The sequence below is a fragment of the Andrographis paniculata genome, unplaced genomic scaffold (genome assembly GCF_009805555.1).
Source record: "Andrographis paniculata isolate CXL003 unplaced genomic scaffold, ASM980555v1 Contig9END, whole genome shotgun sequence".
NCBI classification, from domain to species: Eukaryota; Viridiplantae; Streptophyta; class Magnoliopsida; order Lamiales; family Acanthaceae; genus Andrographis; species Andrographis paniculata.
The window spans coordinates 941806-961439 of record NW_026137639.1 but is presented as its reverse complement, the minus strand read 5'-3'; the positions used below and the strand labels follow the sequence as shown (position 1 = coordinate 961439).

The window sequence follows — 19634 nt, the reverse complement described above, 5'->3', positions numbered from 1 at the left end:
ATAATTATGTTCTCAAATCACATACCAGCCTTCACAAATATATAAAAAATTATCCAAAAAAATTATTGGTACAGTATTATTTTAAAAGGGTAGGTTAAGTGAACCAAGCAAATTGTTTATTGTTAATTTCAGGAGCTCCAGGGAGTCGAACATTCTCCATCAACCCAAAATGCGATGAACGGTCCAGATTCATTTGGCGCTGAAAACACAGGACTCCCCAACACACTGCTTAGAAAAACATCGCCAGCCTCTGCAGCAGTTACTGCTTATTAACAACCGCCATTACAGCACCAGCTCACCCCTTCGAGGCCACGCCGCTGTCGCCAATCGCAATCGCAGAGTGAAAAGTTTGGAGAAAGAGACAGCTCTGGAAGGTAGCTACGGTGCGGGTGCGGTGGATTAATTTATTCATTTCGTCCTTGTCGTTTCTTTTAAATTTTGAAATGTTTGAAACAGGAGAAAAAAGGGGGGAAAATCCAGTGGTGGACTGTTCATCTGTCGCCGCCGCGTAGATCGTGTCCGACCGTTTGGTTCGAGGTTGATTTGGCCGGTAGAGATGTTTGCCTTCAACTGATAAGGGAAAAGGGGGAGCGCTATGTCGGTTTCTCCCGCGGCATTCGAGCGCCCTCGTATTGGGAACTCGAACACGGTAATGGTTTCCGCTCTGTGTTTTTTTAGTCAGATTTAATCAATTGATTGTCGTGGTGGAGTTGAATTTGATCAGTTACAGTCTGTTCGAGTTTTCCGATTGCGTTATTTTCTGTACGGGAGAAGCCTTCTTCGAGCATGATGGCTTATCAAGGGAGTTTTGATTGTAGCTTAACTTTTGAATGTTTTTGCAGGTGTTCAAAAGCGGGCCCCTGCTGATATCTTCTAGAGGTATGTTCTTCTGGACTCTTGATGAACTAATCAGTATTATGTGACCATTAAAGTCGGTAGCATTACAGTTTGTTCACAATGACTTATTTGAGGTTGCAATGTACCTTACACGTAGGAGGAATTAAATTTAGATAAAATGCTATGATAAGCTTGTAGTCGATGTAGACATGCGGCTGTCAATATGATATGAGATCGGGAGCCAGGTGGGGTTCTAGTGTGGGTGACGGACAAGTGGTCTTTTGATATGATGTCAGGGAGATTGTTGCAAATAGGTTGTGTGTGTGACGGAGGAATGAACTATAAATAAATTTATAATTATTGCATCTACCTAATAACATAAAGCTTTAGGTTAGATCAGTTGGCAATCCGGAAATTGCAGTGAAAGCTTATTTGTCGAAATTGTATTCTGAAGTGGGGCTTAACATAGGTGTGGTTAAGCTGAAATGTAATTGTTGCATGTGGCATTTTGATTTGTTTGCAATAAATAATGGCGACAAAACAGTTAGGTTTGATTAGCTGATCCAAATACAGAGGATTATAATTTGTGCGTCGACTTGATAATGTGGGGCAGAGGATAGATGAACTATTGTTAACTTTTGTCCTTTTCTTTATGAACACATATGAAACTATACATTTAATATGTTTTACAAGCAGCAAAGTTTGGCTAGGTTTTATGTCTCTTTGTTGGCACAAACAGAGAATTATGCCTTTATTGTTTCAATCACATAAAACCAACTTATAAAGCTTCTAACAGGCTTAGGGTGGAAATCTTGGAAGAGGCGATGGTTTGTCCTTACACGCACTTCTCTGGTTTTCTACAAGAATGATCCAGTAAGTACTGCATGCATCCTCATTTATCCTTTTTCCTTTTTCAATGACTGCCTTGTACATTTGATTACGCAATATTCATCATTTTACCAAGAATACAGTGTTTGGTGAGCAGTTTCATTCAATGCTAATGCATTGAAGTTTCAGTTAAATGTTACCTTTTTTTTATTATTTTAATGCAAAGGGAGTTTATTGTGCAGAGTGCACCTCCACGTAATGGTGGAGTAATCATGACATTGGGCGGTATTGATATAAATAATTCTGGGAGGTATAAATTAAAAGGCATCTCGTTCTATTCAGCAAGTTCCGTTTTTTTTACCAATGTGCTGACATTTTCTTCCTATATGCAGTGTTGTTGTTAGAGAAGACAAGAAACTGATAACTGTTTTATTTCCTGATGGACGCGATGGGCGAGCATTCACTCTTAAGGTGCATAAAGTTAGACATGGACTTCCTCTCATTTATCTAGACTCCTTGTCTTTATCCTCTGTTGTGTTTGCGAATAATTGGATATTCTCCCATTTCTTATGCAAACCCCAGGCAGGATCAGTTGAGGACCTCTATGAGTGGAAAGATGCCCTTGAGCGTGCTCTGGCACAAGCACCGAATGCTGCTCTTGTGGTGGGAGACAGCGGAATATTTAGAAGTGACACTAATGATGCTAATGAGGGGTCCTTCTGTCGATGTTTGTGCCTACAATTATTTCTTTTGTTCATGCTCCACAAACCTTAGTCAAATTTTGTCAACTGTAAGTCCTGATGGGTCCTTCTTATGCAGGGAGAACCAAACGTCTGGTGAATTCTGCCATTGGATGTCCAATGTTGCTCGCATTAGAGGATATAGATGGAAGCCCATCTTTTCTAGAGAAAGCGCTGAGGTTTCTTGAAAAATATGGTAAGTTCTTGGGTTTCCATTTGGGATTTCTTGCAATGAAGCCCTTCAAAATAGTTTCTCATGAGATTATGGTGTCTCTATAATCTGGTTTCACCTCAACTATTTGACTTAGCTACAATGAAGCATGGGGCTTCTTTGCTTTTGGCCAATTATTTGTTGGTTAAAAATTAAGAAAATAAGATAATTGAAAATTGTTCTCAAAATTTGATTATCTTTGTAATATTTAAAATTTACCAATTTTATCGATATGGTCATTTAAGAATACACTAATGCATGTATACCATAATTTTTTGTTATTCAATGTACTTTTTTCATTTCAAAGAGCACCCACATCTACCCTCGCTGACAAACAATGAGGTGACATGTCTACTTACTACTACAGCAATAAGTTTGTTCCATGCTGTGATCACATCAAAGCCTCATAGTATCGACAAACATGCATTTTCATTGGTTCCCATTGGTGTATAGTCTGATTCCTGCTATCATGGTTCAGGAATCAAAATAGAAGGCATTCTACGCCTGTCTGCAGATGTTGAGGAAGTATATAAAAGAATTGAAGCTTTTGAACAAGGTATTTTGCTTTTACATATTTATTGCCTTTTCTTTTCTTTTAAAAAAAATAAATATAGTAATGGTTCTTTGGTGGACATGTAATAGGGGTTTAACCACATATGATAGATGAATTTGAGGTTCCGACATTATATATTAGTTCAACTTGGTAGTAATTTGATAATTGCCGATTTGCCATTTATCAAGCTTAATTCCTCGTCACAAGTGAATGTGCTCGAATCTTTCCATGTTGTAATTTCATTTGCCTTTTATTCTAAACAATCAAATCCTGTTCTTGGTAAACATGCTTTGTTTGTAGACATTTTAAGTGGCTAATTTCTGGTCTCTTTCTCTCTTGCTCTTCTATAAATGATGGAGAAATCATACATGCATGTAATGTAAATATATTTCGTGAGAGACCAAAGAATCCACAACGTGCTGTCTCCTTCCCATGTTATAGCATTTGCATTCCTAATTGAATGCTAATACTTTTTATTTATTTATTTTCATCACTGTAGGCAAGACTGAATTTGGTCCCCATGAAGATGCTCATGTAATTGGTGATTGTGTGAAGGTTTGAATGATTTTTTTACTTTCTTTTTTCTTATATTATTCTTCTTCCTTTAATATTATTAAAATACTTCCCATTTCCTTAAGCATTCTCTCCGGGAGCTACCTTCATCACCCGTTCCTGCATCGAGTTGCTATGCTTTGTTGGAAGCCCATAGTGAGTTTCACTTACATTGTTATTTATAGAAGCATACTAACTTTCCAGGCACTTTGTTTACTATCCTACCATTGGAAAGGTTCTTACATCATTAAAGTCTTTATGTTTTGTCTTAAGCAGGAATGGATCGGAAAGAAGCTCGGGTAAATGCAATGCGTTCAGCAATACAGGAAGCCCTACCACAACCTAATAGACGCCTATTGCACAGGTACAAGAACTTATTTAATTTTGCCAATCTTCTTATACTCACATGCTCCATTTCTATGGTTTACAGAATTCTTAAGATGATGCTCGTGATTTCATCCCATGCTACCATGAATCGGATGACTCCATCTGCTGTTGCTGCATGTATGGCACCATTGTTATTTCGACCCTTGTTTACAGGTGAATGTGAATTAGGGGAATCCCACAACATGGATGGAGATAATTCTGCCCAGCTTGTGGCGGCTGCCAATGCTGCTAATCATGCCCAAGCAATTATAACAATGCTTTTGGAGGAGTATGAGAATATTTTTGATGTAAATAATTCTTTCTTTTTTTTTTTTCAGTTTCGAAATATCAGAATTCTTGGTTTCTGAAGCTTTCCCACCCTTTAATTTAGGCATTGGGAATTTTTGGGTTTATACATAAGTTAATTTGTTGGTTTTTGTTCCCTTTCAGGATGATAATCTGTTCAGCCCGGTGTCCTCTGCATATTCTCAGACTGGGAACAGTGTAAGAGAATATACAAGTGATGATGGAAATTCCAACACAAAACTTAATGGCTATCATAATGATCGCAACGTCAGAGACACAGATTATGATCGTCGTTACAGTGGAAATTTTAGCGGAATCAGCGGTTCTCCCATCAGCGATCTTAGCAAATATAATAAGGTTCTGAACAGGTGTTTTCCTCTGTATATCATTTTTCAGTTCCTTGACAACATTCTTAACATTCCAGTTCTTGCCAATGCCAGGCCACGAGGAACTTTGATCCACTCCATGAGTCTTCTGTGCTTAGTCGTTCGTTTGCACTAAAATTAGATCCAGAATCTAACACAAGCACGTCAAGAAATTCTCCTGTTTCAATATATGAGGGACGTGGCCAACAAAAAAAGACGCGGGAAATTCCAATGGATGACCTCGCAGAAGTACATGTGGATGAGCCTCAGGGATTGCTTGGAGACATGTTATCATCTATGGATCCACGCCTGTATCAATCCTTTTCTAGACCAGAAATATATGCTGAAAAGCTAACAACGCCCGTCCAATCCGAGACTAACAGTAGATCCAAGAAGTCGATATTTTGGAGAAAAAAAAAAGTGAGTTACCTGTCCTCGTTTGCTTTAATGTGAATGTTAACTATGATATATCAGGAAATCTTTGATAACCATTGCAGTAAGGTTTAATGGAGCTCACCGATCTTTATAGTTTAGTGTAAATAGCAATGCTAACCTGTCCTGAATTTGATCAATGTGATTCTCTTTTGTCTCAGCTTATTCTTCAAGAACCATGTTAGATGAGAAAATGTTATTGTTTGCCTCATTTTCCTTTTTGTTGATATTTCTCATGGTGGTTGGATATTACATGATCACTGTTACCGATTTCATCTATTGACTTCATTTATTCATTCTTAACATAAGTTTTTCCATATTGAATGCATAGATCCATCAGCACTGATGTTTTTGTTTGGTCTCATATATCAGGTCTTAAAAATAAAGCTGATATGTAGAGTATCTTTTGCAATTTTCAGGGAACAAGAACTCCAACAGAATCAATCGACTTTTCTGAAGAGGAGGCGTAAGATTAATCTTTTCTTATATTTACTCGTCACTGTATAGCATACTGAACTTTCTTATATGAGTGGACCTTGACATCCTCGTGTGAAATCTACCGTGTTTCTTTTTATAGGCTTTCCATACAGAGACTAGAGGCGGCAAAGAATCAATTGCAGCAGAGGATTGCGAAAGAGGTAACTATTAACTTTTGGAGAGATCTCAGAGGATGTTAAATTTGTGTTGGATGATAATATTAAACTTTGAATGGTGTTAGGCGAGAGGTAATGCAATTTTACAAGCTAGTTTGGAGAAGCGGAAGCAAGCATTACATGAGCAGCGACTGCTACTCGAACAAGATGTAAGTGTTTGGTCTGAAACCTTAAGTGTAACATCAAACTTCCAGCCATAATTGATGTTCGATTTTTTTGTTACACAGGTGTCAAGATTGCACGCGCAATTGAAAGCGGAGAAAGATCTACGAGCTGCTCTTGAAGTCGGCCTGAGCCTGTCTCCTCAGCACATTTCCAGTTTCTGTGCCGTGGATTCCAAGGTCAGTGTTGAATTATTTGTTTAGTCACCATAATCAATTTAATCTGTCTTAGATGCTGAAACCTTAACTTCACTAAAAAGACAATTTCCGAGTTGGAGGACATAGCTGCGACTGAGGCGGATGTGGTCAGATTGAAGCAAAAAGTTGCCGAACTCCATCATCAGCTAAACCACCACCAGCAGCAGCAGTATCAGTATGACGCTCCTGTCACAAGTGATCGATATCCACAGCAGTAAGTCGAATGCTTCTAAAATCTGATGTTCTTTTCAACTGATGATTTTGTTCTCATTCAACTTAATCAAAGCTTTCATTGTCCCTTGAACCATTCAACTGAATCGGCTTAAACCTACATGCAGGAAATATTTAACTAATGATCTTGACACTCCGCGTGCTGTTTGTAACCATGAAAATAAAAGAACAGAGGTAAGATTCGATTAATCTGTTTCCTGCTACGGAACGATAGTTTTGCACTGCATCAATTCGACGTAACTCCACTCCTCCTCCAGCTCTCATGCTTGCAGGGATCATCGGGCCTAAACCTGAGGAACAGCAAAGGACAACCATCCTCTTCTAACAACAGCAGTAGCCTCTCTTTCCGGAAGCACATAATTGAATCGACAAACTACAGCGAATCTAGAAGCGGCGCAGCATCCCCAAGGCCACCTGAGGGTGACTTTTACAGCGCATACATGCTGGCGTCTCGATCAAGAGCATCCGAGGTAAGGATAAAACTGATATGAATGTGGAGATATGTGCATGTATTGCTATACGAAATATGAAATTAAGTCCGGGGATAGCACAGCATACACATGAAGTAGATAGATAGATATGTAGAGTGGTTGTTTGTCGCCGCGAGAGCGCATATAAGCCGTGTTGCATTCTTTGCTGCATTCAAGCACAGGCGCTGCTTGACCATCATCATCATCGGCCGGTTCCATCGTCAACTTTGGCCGAGCTGACGAATCGGCTCAACTTCTTCAAGGAGAGGAGAGCTCAGTTGATAGAACAGCTGCAGAAGATTGACGTAAGCAGCAGCAGGCAATGCCATGGAAATGGATCAGATTCTTTGTACAAAGCCTCAACTTCTGCTCTTTCTTGACACCACCAACCATTGCCAAAGCTGCATCATATATCATATATCACTCTCTTCTGTGTTAGTTTATCTTTTATATATATATATATATATAAGTGTTAGTTTATCTTTTATATATATATATATATATATTGATGATCTGATCTGATGTTAGTTTTGTACAGATTGTTTATATATCTCCATGGTTGTTTTTCTGTTTCAGAAATTTTGGTGATTATGTGGGGAGTACATTTTAAGAGTGTAATATCACAAGTTTTGTTTTGAACATGACTTTTTTAACATATCTTTTTGTCCTAATATGATTTTTATTTATATATGATAATGTAAGTAGACAAGGAACTTTTTTTTTCTTTCTTTTTCTAAAATAACATGTAAATAAAATTACATACATATTTTCATTAATAGGAATTCTCAATTGTTATTTTTGCATGTAGTATAATAGATGTGTTTGGTAGTGTTTTGCAGTGATCATGAATGATTATGGTGGATTTTGCGGTGTTCATTTTTTTTGCAATGCATATGATTTTCACTATATATCAAAAAAAAAAAAAAAAATCCTAAAAATATTAAATTTAATATTATCTATTATTTATATTATAAAAAAATAAATTTGTATGACTTATTTAGAATACATTAAATAACCATTCAAAATCTAAAATTTGAATATTTAATATATTCAAATGAAGGATTTAACATATCCAAATCATCACCATGTTCGTGTTTTCTTATTGGTTAATTTGCTTCATATAACATTAATATAGTTACCTTGAATGATGAAATTATAATTCAAAATTTATTTTAATAAATTAATTAATATAATATTTATTTTATATGATTGTATGGACAGCATTGTATAATTATTTTTTCTTACCTAAAATACCATTTATAATTTTAGATAAATTATATAATTTGATACATTTTTTACCTATAACTATATACTTCTTCCGTCTAATATCTATTTATCTATTTACTTTTTCAGTTTTAGAAATATTAGTATTATATTTTAAACTTAGCATAAGTAAAGGTAAAAAAAAGACCAGGTGATGACATCTATGTAATATAGGATGGAGAAAGTATTAAATTTTAATTGTATATATTATTTATGATATAATATATATAATTTTGTTTAACTATTATTAAATATATTTAAGTTTATCTCAACATTATAATTTCAATCTTCGAATTCACCTCAAATAAAAAATGTATAAAATTCTTTTAAAATATGTTACTCCCTCTCTCCAATTGAAAAGATTCAAGTAAATTTTTAATATTAATATTATATTGGATTGTAGTAAAAAAAAATAAATGGTATTTGTGTAATTAATTGTAAATTGAAATGATATTTATTATATTAAATAGGTACTACGATTACTAAATTAAGAAATGATAACTTTGGTTTGGAACAGACGAAAATGAAAAATAACAACTGAGACCGATGGAGTACATCTAATATTAAATATTTATACAACTATTTCCACTTTAAAAATAACGAAATAATAAATACACCCTTAATTATTTGTATTTCACAAGATATGGATATATATATATATATTTTAATTTCAAACTGAAATCAACAAAGTTTTAATAAAAATACATTAATTTTTTTTATAAAATATCATATTAAAATATTAAATAATGAATGATATGTGGTGTACGGGTGGACTTGTGAGTCCCGATGTCTCACCTACCACAGATTTAACGAGGAATTTACCCAAAGCACACTCAAGATTTGCCTTGTTGTGCTGTTATACATTTGATTCTATTCGTGTTTAGAGAAAAACTTTTAAAAATATAATGTTATACTACATAAAATAGTGTATTTTATACAGAAATGATAATTGTATGTATGATTGTAACAATCTAAAGTAAAACGAAAAAAAAAAAAAAAAAACGAACCCAGGATATAGATGTTTCACCACACACAGTATGTTTGGAGCTAAGAGTGTGTTTACATATTTATTTCAAATTAAAAAAACAATACTATTCAACATGTTAAACATATTAACTTTTACACACACACACACACATATATATATATATAACAATATTAAAATACTATTTAAATCAAAATTAAAATTAATAATTCTTTTTTAAATTAAAACAAAACAAACTCGCCTATTTACTTTTAATCTTTCTAAAAAATATTAAACAAAAAAAAAATTCTTTTAAAATTTTATATATAGTACTAAAATTAACCATCAATTCCAAAACACTATATCAAGTTATATTTTAATTTAAATCATCACTATTTCTCACAAAATCCCAAACTGAGTTCGATAAAATGATAACAATAAAGATATATATATATATAAATAATAATAATAATAATAATAATAATAATAATAATAATAATAATTCAGAGAAACTTTCACGTACAGTTAGCACATAAATCTAAATTAACATAAAAAATATAAATCAATACAATATTACCATTAATAATAATTTTAGGTAAGAAATATATTCATATATACATGATACGTTAATTAAAAGTATAAATTATTTTTGCATATATTTCTTTTATAGTGACTTAAAATTAATCATATATACCACCACTCTAACCCTTCTCAATTCTTATTATTATTATTATTTTTTCTGAAAATAAATAAATAAAAGAAAAGGAAGTGCATGCTAGCTAGGTAGCTTGCTTGCTCATGCGGTATTGTAGTATTCATTAATTCATATATTTTTACGGTCTCCAATTTCCATCAAAAAATATAATATAATATAATATAAGATATATTTATTATGATACGAAATGAGGAAGAAACAGGATGCAAAGTTTCCGGAGCAACTTTGGACCTGGCCCCCATATTCCCATTCCCTTTAAATTTTCTTCTTTGTTTTTTTCATCCTAATTTCTCAACCTCAATCATACCACCCACATGAATATGAATATGAATATGAATGATTTCACAATCAAATTTAATTTAATTTAATTTAAATCAAATCAAATCAAATCAACTCTCTTTAATTCCACTACTACATTAACATTAATTCATCATCAATCAACACTCAACTCAACTCTCACTTCAGATCACTCACAAACCCTAGTTAGTTACCAAAGCTACAACCCAACCCAACCCAACCCAACCTTGCTTGGCAATGTCGACAACCACAACCCATCAATGAAGATTGAAGAACCTCTAATTAATAACAACCTACATTATCATTATCATTATATATATGCATGCATTGATATCTATCTATCTATCTATCTGTCTGTCTGTCTGTGAAGCCACTTAGCAGAAGATAATGAAGCCGCCTGGTTTTATTAAACCACAACTACTGCTTTCAATAAATCAAGAACTTGATGAAACCACATCACATATTCAAATATATATATATATATATAACAAATGATGAGACAAACTCACTCACTCACTCACTTCTGAAAAGAAAAGAGAAGAGAAGAAATCAAGAAAACAAACAACTACACTTCTTCATCTTTCCCAATATCTAGTGTTCATATCTTCAAAAACCTTACAGGGTAAAGAAAGGGTTTTTCTTCTAAACATTAATCCACCAAACCTTCTCAATCTCCCTGTTATTACACTCCACCTAAAATCCTAGGTGTCGTATATACACACACACATGGGCATGGACATGGGCAGGCACACTCAATGCACCAAATTATATATATATATATATATATGTATAATATTGTCAATTGATGACAACAGACAAGAGTAAACGTATCCTATCCTATGGTGTGCCGAAAGACAAGGGACACACCACACACATGCAACAATAATAAGATACTCTTATCATATAATAACTCCTCTTATTTCTTTTATTATTAAAAGAAAGAATATATATACACACATATACACACACACTCACGTAGTAGAGCCCGCAACTGGCCTCCACTCACTGTTTCCTAATGACATGACATAGTGCATTACTGCCAAACTCAGATGGGAATAACAAATTATTACAGACACACATATATAATAACTAAAAGGGACACAGAAGCACATGAGACCACACTATAAATTAAAGAAAGCTAAATTATATATTTATACATAAAAATCAAGCTCACCTTTACGCTTTTGGATACACAAACCAGGCTTCTGCTGTCCTCATATATTCTGATCCATGCTGCACTGCATACATGCACCAACATAGATCTTCCTCACCATTAATAAACACAGCTGCTGCCCCTACATTGTAACAAAACAGACTGTCCACTCCAATACATGCATGCCACCATTAATTTAATCCAGCCAATAATTCACAATTCAAGTTGTTATCGACCCAAGAAAAGAAGCAAACCTAAAGCTTCTTATTTGGGTCATACTTGATCATGAGCTAGCTAGGGATGGCGCAAAACTTATTGGTTAATGAACATGAACTTTAAAAAGCCCTTTCCGATCGATTCATCAACAAGAATTTCAACAATGGCATCTTTATATCTTCTTACATCTAAAAACAAAGTTGGAACAAGTAGAATAGCTAATCGATATCCATTTTACGTCTAAAGTTCAGCTCTCATTATAGAAAATAATGTTATGGTAACCTAACTATTTAGTGTCATCAATAGGAAGCGCATTAAGCCAAGGTGGCTAGTAGAAATTAATGCATCAATAATGTATCAACAAATTATATTAAGCATGAAATAAAGAAAAACACCATAGAACCAACCAACAACCATTAACAAAATATTTAACTCAAGAGCATATAGAGAAGCTTCACTGCAAAATACAACAGCCATAAATTGAAGACAATATAAGTAAGCCATTTATGTCACTGCAATGCAATCATCAATCAGGCACTAAAGAGGAGCCGAAAGTGAAATCCAATTTACTGCTCGCATTTCTTCACTAATATATATATATGACAGCGACATTACAACAACTGAATTCCAATCCAATAATTGCTCAACTCCCTGATCAGATTACCTTTTCCATAAGACTGTTACGAACATTATTAGCAAACCATACACATATAGATACATAGATAGTCACATAAGATAACGAACTCACATGTAGTAAACTTGATGAAAAGATTAAAAAAAAACTCACATCAAATTAAGCATACAGCTAATCTTATGTTATGCAAACAAACAATGAAGGCAAGATGCATACAGAAGAAGATAGGCCTTAACCAAGTGATGAACATTTTAGGGCATAATATTAGATGCAAATGTGTTGATACAACATGGATATAGACAATGCTTAGAGGGATTACTGTAAGAAAAAGGAAGTTTTATCCTTTTGTTTTTTTACCCTTCGAGGAATGGCAAAAGGGGTTCTGAGGAAGAAGATGCAGAAGCCATTTCAAGAAAAGGGTCAAACTCAGATATACATACAACAACAAAAAAGAAGGGCTGGCTGGAGAAGAGAATTGTCAAGATCCTATTGCCAACAGTGGGAAGGTACAATTAATTAAATAAAAATGTCTTCATCAGAGGGAATTCAGACACACCTCTGATTGAAAATCGAATTTAATTTATTGGGTTACCATAGCCTGATCCTCCAAGCAGCCCTCCGCCCGAGGCGGCGTAGATATCGGAAGGATCCAGAACTGGAGATGATGACGACGCCCCATTCTTACCAGTACCATTGCCTCCGCCTCCGCCGCCACCACCGCCGCCGCCGCCGCCTAAATGCAGCTCCGACATGTTCGGAAGTTCGTCCCTTCCTTCAACCCCTTGATCGTATAGAAAACCTTTGAACACATGGCCGCCGATTCTCACCACCGCCTGATACGCATACTCGTCTTCACCGTCATCAAGGGCGGTGACTCTCACGCACTTGAATACCGCCGGAGCTCGAACCTGGCCTGGCAATGAATCCTTAAAACTTGCTTCTACATGTTAAGTGAATTTGGGTTAAATAGAAACAGAAGAACATTTTCCGAGTGTTTAAAAATGTTCTATATTAAGAGATGGAAAATGATCGAGCGGCAATGAATCGTACCTTGTTGACTGGAACTGGTGTCGAAGCTTCGCGGCGGAGTGGTGTTGGATGTTGAAGTGTGGGAAGCGGTTGTGGTGGTTTGGGATCCGCCGGCGCCGGCGATTCTAGGTTTTTTTGTACCTGAAGTGGACTGGGAAGACCCGGCCGTCGCCGCCATGAGCTGGCGCTCCCGCCGGCGTGCTGCAGGAACCCACGTGCTTTTCACGTGCGTCGCGCAGTCGTAGCCTCTACTTTTGCAGCAAGTTCGACATCGCCTGTGCGTACAGTCTTTCTTCGCTTGGTTACCGCAATCCTGACAGGTCGTTGCTCCGACGGAGGAAGAACCTCCGATTGCTCCGCTTCCCGATTGGAGGAGGCTCGTGTGCTCCAGAATCATCGATTTCCTCAGGTACGGCGACGAATTCTGACCTTGCTGCTGTTGCCACAGCTGCATCGCGCCGCCGCCGCCTCCTGCGGCGCGACCGCGTGCGCTGTTGAACAAATCGTCATCTGGTCCGCCGGAGATTCCCGGCTGCGCGAGGCATGGAGTCGCCGTGAGGAGAGGAATCACATTAACGCCGATCGCGTTGGAAGGATTGAGCGAATGAGGATCGAAGTTGATCGTAGTCGCCGCCGCGGCGGCGGAGGCCGACGACTCCTGATGGTGATGGTGCTGGAAGGAAGCCGCCGGCGCGACGAAGTAGAACTCCGGAGGGAGGCCGCAGGTCACGTGTCTGGCGGAGGCGGCGGAGGGCCACATTCCTCCAGCGGGTGCTCCGCTGTGGTTCCCGCCGGCGGTCCCGTCGGTGGGGCCCGCATTGAAGCCTAAGGAGAGGTCCCCCGCCGCGGCTGCCGACGAAGCCACCCAATCCGCGAACGCGCCGGAGTCGGAAGTAAGCCTCCGATTGTTAGCCACAACTGCAGATTAATAATACTAATCGATTCTTCTTCTTCGTCTTCTTCAAAAAAATCCTTCACAAAAACTATAAGATAAAAACACAGTGGTATCTCTCTCTCTCTATCTATGCATACAGATACATATAAAATCAAAATCCCCGAACGTCTCCATCACTGGCATTAGGGTTTGCAGTTCCCTCTCTTCTCTAAAACCCACGAAATATCTTAAAACAGATCGAACCCTCGAAATCAAACCATAGAAAACCACAACCGTGGGACTCTGAAATTCTCGAGGGAAGGGAGGGTAATATAACTTCGAACCAAAACCCCCCAAAACACAGCCAAAATTAAGATAATCAAACAATTGCTTAAATTACTGATGATGAGTTGATCGATCTCCTCCCCTTTCCTTGTTCTTCAATTCATTCGCCCCCACCACAGAATCTAATCAATCCAACCTCCCTGCAGCTGTCTGTCTGTCTGCTGCTGCGCTGCCTCCTCTTTGGATTATTTTCCGAAAAAGGGTGTTTCAAGCTGCAGTCGGGGGGTTCCCATGGCAGCAGAAAGCGAGTCGCGAGAAAAGGCCCAAAATGGCAGGAACAGTGGTTTGACAGAGGAGACCCCCACAGAGAGAGAGAGAGAGAGAGAGAGAGAGAGACTAGAAGAGGAGGAGCAGAAGCAGAAGAAGCAGTAGAGGGACAGTTTGTTGAGTGTTTTGTGGCGTTGGTGTTGTTGCTGCCGACCTTTCTCTCTCCATCATCAAAAATTCCTCAGAAAGTGAAAATTGTGAGGTGGGTTCCCCTCATCCTCAACCAGAGACCTCACCTCACCTCACCTCTCTCTACCCACCCACCCAACCAGACCAGACCCCTCTCTCTCTAGATTAGATTTGTATTTAGTAGTGATAATTGGAGAGAGAAAGCATAAAGGTGGGAAATGGGTGTTAATTGCGTGGGGCATTTGGGAAGCCCTAATTTTGCATGCTAAGCTAAGCTAAAGCTTTTTTATATTCCCCTCAAGCTTTCTTTAATTTATATACTTCTTTTTGTCCCCAAAAATTATAAGCATGTAATTTAATGAATATGGAGAATAAAAAAATAATAGTAGTATTTCAATATTAAATTGTGATTGATAAAAAGGATTGAGGGGATATTATGAAAAGTTTATTTAGAGTGTGATTTTTGGGGTTCGGAGATTTGAATAGTAAAAATTTTAAATTTAAATAGCTGTATAATGTGATATAAGTAGGTGTTGATGTGATATTTTGAATATAAAATTGATATTTTGTATAATATAAAAATAAAAAATAAATATTTAATTTAATGTTTTTAAAAAAATAAAATAAAATGAATAATAAATTTAAAATTCAATCCCACATACAAACACACTCTCATAAACTAGTAAAAAGATAACATGGTAAGTAGAATAAATATATATATATATTTATTTATTAAAATATACTTTCTCCGATCATAAGATAATTGATATTTTTATTAGTGATATTGTATTTAAGGAAATAATATTTAGTTAGATTATTTTTTTATAATTAATAATATTGTTAATTTTAAAATAAATTTAATACGTAGATTAAAAATTTTTAATATTTATTTAAAATATTTAAAATATGGATATTATTTTATAGAAAATAAAAATAATAATAATACAAGTAAATAAAAAAATATATTTATTCAAATATTTGATGAGAAAAAATAATGAATCTCTTTTATTTTTGTGTCATTATACTTAATAATAAATTTATTTTTTTTATACAAAGATCATTCTTTTAGTATTATAAGAATATTTTTGCAAATTTTTTTTTCATATTTTGATATAATAATTAATAGTATTAAAATATCAACATACAAAAAAAAATAAATGAAACCTTAGAGCCGAACGGAGACAATACTATCTTTGAGAGTATTTGTGTCCGACATATAAATTTTTAAAATAAATATTTTATTAAAAATGATTTTAAAAAAATGTTGGACCATTTTTAAAACTTAGTTATAATTTTCTTTAAAAAAATTGAAGATAAAATGAAATAAATGCAGTAACATTTGTCGAAGAAAATATTAATAATTAAATATTAATTTATTAATTTATAAAAATTAATAATACGATAAATTTAATAAACAACACTAAAAATAAAAATGAAAGTAAATTGAAGGACAACTTGAATATTTATTGAAAAAAGTGAGTAAAAAAAATATATTGAGAGATTTGTGGGGCAAGTAAATGAACAAATCAAGGGTGTGTTTGTAAGGACTACTGGATTTTGAGTTGGAATTTAAATACTAAAATTTTGAATTTGAATAATTGTATGATGTAATATAAATAGGTGTTGATGTGATGTTTTGAATATAAAATAAAATTTTAATATAATATAAAAAATAAAAAATAAGTGTTTAATTTGATATTTTTTAAGAGAAAAAATATGATAATAATAATTTAAAATCCAATCCCCAAACAAACACACCCCAAGAGATGTTGGATTTGTTCATTTTGCATTTTTTGATATATAAATATATATGGTTTTTTTTTTAACATTTTAAACTAAAATTAATATTCCGTTTTATATTTTTGTAAAGTTTATTAAAATTAAATATACTTAACAAATATAAATCAATTTCATTAACTCTATAGTATATTCCCTTCATCCCACTTAGGGTGTTTTGTTTGGAGGTTTAAATTTTAAATTGGAATTTAAATAGTAAAAATTTTGAATTGATATAGTTGTACGATGTTATATAAATAAATGTTGATATAATATTTTGAATATAAAATTAATTTTAAAATAAAATAGAAAATAAAATGAGTTATTATAAATGGGACATAAAGAAATACTATTGGCTTGACATAATTTTCAATAAAAATATATCATTTTATTTTTCAAAATATCATATCAAAATATTATATAAATAAAACTAAAATTAATATTCCCTTCGTCACAGAACTATAGTATTGGTTATGTTGGGCACGAAATTTAAGGAATATTGATATTATATTGACAGTGAGTAAAAGTATAGTTAAAAGATATTTTTGTTTTTGTGAGTGTATTAGTGTAAAAGATAGTGACAATTGTGTAATAATAATTAAAAAGTAAAGGTAGTTATATTGTGATATGATTATTTATGAAAATAAGACAATTGTTTCGAGACAGATAAAAAAAAGTAAACAAGACTATTGTAATGGCAAAAAATCACAACCATATAAACCCGTTATATATGAATGACAAAAAAATCTTTTGCCCGTACTTTTTATCCAGTACCAATATAATATCAATATTTTTTAAATTTCGTGCCAAACTCAACTCAAATTATAATTTTATGACGGATAAAGTATTAAATATTATTTATTTATTAGTAGATAAAGTATATATATTATACTATTATTTTAATAATATTTATGAGAAATTGTATTACCTAAAAAGAGTACATAAATAAATAAATTGTTACTTGTAATTTTATTTTTATTTTTATTTTTACTATGTAATTTAATGATTCAATTTTATATAAATATATTATTTATTTGACAAACAATTACATTTTAAGTAAAATCAAAATACTAAATAAGATATTAGTTTGTTTAAGTGTGATTTCAATTTTCAAAATCATATAATTATTATTTATTTGGCATGTCTTCCAAAAAAAAATATACATACTTTTTTTTTTATAAAATTATATACTAAAATATTATTGAAACAACAATTTATATAAATTAATTATTTCAAATTAATTTCATATTACAACCAAACAAATCTAGTAAACAAACCCAAAAAACACTACTATATATTTGTTTGGGAGTTTGAATTTTAGTTTGAGATTTACATAATAAAATTTTTGAATTGAAACGGTGATGTAAGGTGATATAAATATATTAACGTGATGTTTTGAATGTAAAATTAATTTTACGTATAATAGTATAAAAAATGAAAAATAAATATTTGTTTTTATATTTTTCGGAATTTTTTTGATAAATAGTATAAACTTTGTAAATCTTTATAAAAAAACACTGGTGTGTTTGTTTGGGGGATTTAATAAGATTTCTACTACTCATCCAATTTTTTCCCTCCAAAAACATCAAATCAAACACCTATTTTTCATTTTTTATATTATACTAAAAATCAATTTTACATTCAAAACATCACATCAACACCTATTTATATCACATCATACAACTATTCAAATTCAAAATTTTTACTATTTAAATCCCAACTCAAAATCCAAACCCCCAAACAGTGTGTTTGTTTGGGGGATTTGTTTGGATTTTTACTATTCATCCTATTTTTTTCCCCAAAAACATCAAATCAAACACCTATTTTTCATTTTTTATATTATACTAAAAATCAATTTTACATTCAAAACATCGTATCAACACCTATTTATATCACATCATATAACTATTCAAATTCAAAATTTTTACTATTCAAATCCCAACTGAAAATCTAAACCCTCAAACAAACACACCTTAAATACTCTCATTGTCCATTAACGAACTATCTATTTTTTTATTTTTTTTATTTTTATTCTGATCCCTCTCATACAAAACATCCATTTACTTTTTCACTTACTGTACTATTACTTAACATTTCAAATATCATTCTAATTTAAAATATATAATACAAATTTCATTACATTTATATCATACTATACTAATAAGGTTAATTTAGTTTTTTACCTATATTTATATTATATAATAATATGATACTAATATTTCTAAAATTAAGTGTAAAAAACAAGCAAATACATAAATATGAGACGAAAGAAATATTTCAATATAAAATATTTGTTTTTTACTCTCTTCGTCTACTTATAAAATATATATATTTTTACTTTTAATTGTCTAATTACAAATTAACTATTTCACAAATATCCAAATTTTTGGCACAAATATTTATATTTTACCTTTAAATTATTATTTTTATACTAAAAAGTAAAAATAATTTAAATTTTATAGTACATTAGAAAGACATGAGAAAGTATTTCTCCCCTCATCCTACATAATTTGCCTTTATTTTTTATTTTCGTTTGTTCCACATAATTTGTCATTTTTTTTAGAAATATAATTTTATATTTTAATTTTATTTAAAATGTTAAAATTTATAATTTTTTTTAATTTTAATTAAACTATTTAATTATTTTAATCTTAATTTATAATTATTTTATTAATTATATTTAATTAAATTCTCGTATATACTTTAATATGCTCATTGATTTAGGGAGTAATATTTAAAATAAGTTAAACTCCAAAAATCTGAAAGTGTAAATACAAGTGGACACGTCCATGAAAAATGATGTAAATTGAGTTCATTCTGCTTCAATCATCCCATACTTAACGTACCGTGTCAAATTTCCAATTACGATATAAAATTTTGATAATAATACAGTAATATATATACTCCTTCCATTCAATATCTATATATTCATTTGTTTTTTACACATAATTTTAGAAATATTAATATTATATTGAAATAAAGTGAAAATAAAGATAATTGTATGATATAAAAGTAATCACATTTAGTAATATATTGTAAATTGGAATAATATTTGTAATATTAAGTAAA

At 32.8% G+C, this 19634-nt stretch overlaps 2 protein-coding genes across 4 annotated transcripts; one reads left to right on the top strand and one right to left on the bottom strand.

Annotated features, from left to right (window-relative positions):
• The first annotated feature begins 252 nt into the window (after positions 1-252).
• On the top strand, positions 253-7513 carry LOC127244407 (rho GTPase-activating protein 6-like). Of its 3 annotated transcripts, none has more exons than XM_051264937.1 (23): positions 253-374; positions 457-649; positions 843-879; positions 1634-1710; positions 1908-1975; positions 2058-2136; positions 2248-2392; positions 2485-2601; positions 3095-3172; positions 3669-3724; positions 3808-3877; positions 3998-4085; positions 4152-4395; positions 4538-4750; positions 4834-5178; positions 5610-5656; positions 5768-5828; positions 5909-5992; positions 6071-6184; positions 6265-6416; positions 6541-6607; positions 6691-6903; positions 7086-7513. In XM_051264937.1, the coding sequence occupies exons 2-23, from the start codon at positions 596-598 to the stop codon at positions 7281-7283; spliced, it is 2607 nt and encodes an 868-aa protein (XP_051120894.1). In that variant the 5' UTR covers positions 253-374; positions 457-595; the 3' UTR covers positions 7284-7513. The 3 variants fall into 3 exon arrangements, with proteins under 3 accessions (XP_051120894.1, XP_051120892.1, XP_051120893.1); XM_051264935.1 differs by having other exon boundaries at positions 3995-4085; XM_051264936.1 differs by having other exon boundaries at positions 293-383; positions 3995-4085.
• A 4699-nt stretch (positions 7514-12212) lies between these two features.
• LOC127244409 (protein LATERAL ROOT PRIMORDIUM 1) lies at positions 12213-14987 on the bottom strand. Its single transcript, XM_051264940.1, is given in 3 exon segments — positions 12213-13085; positions 13196-13907; positions 13910-14987. Coding segments are annotated over 3 exon segments (1161 nt in total). The 5' UTR covers positions 13994-14987; the 3' UTR covers positions 12213-12720.
• Between the last annotated feature and the right edge of the window lie 4647 nt (positions 14988-19634).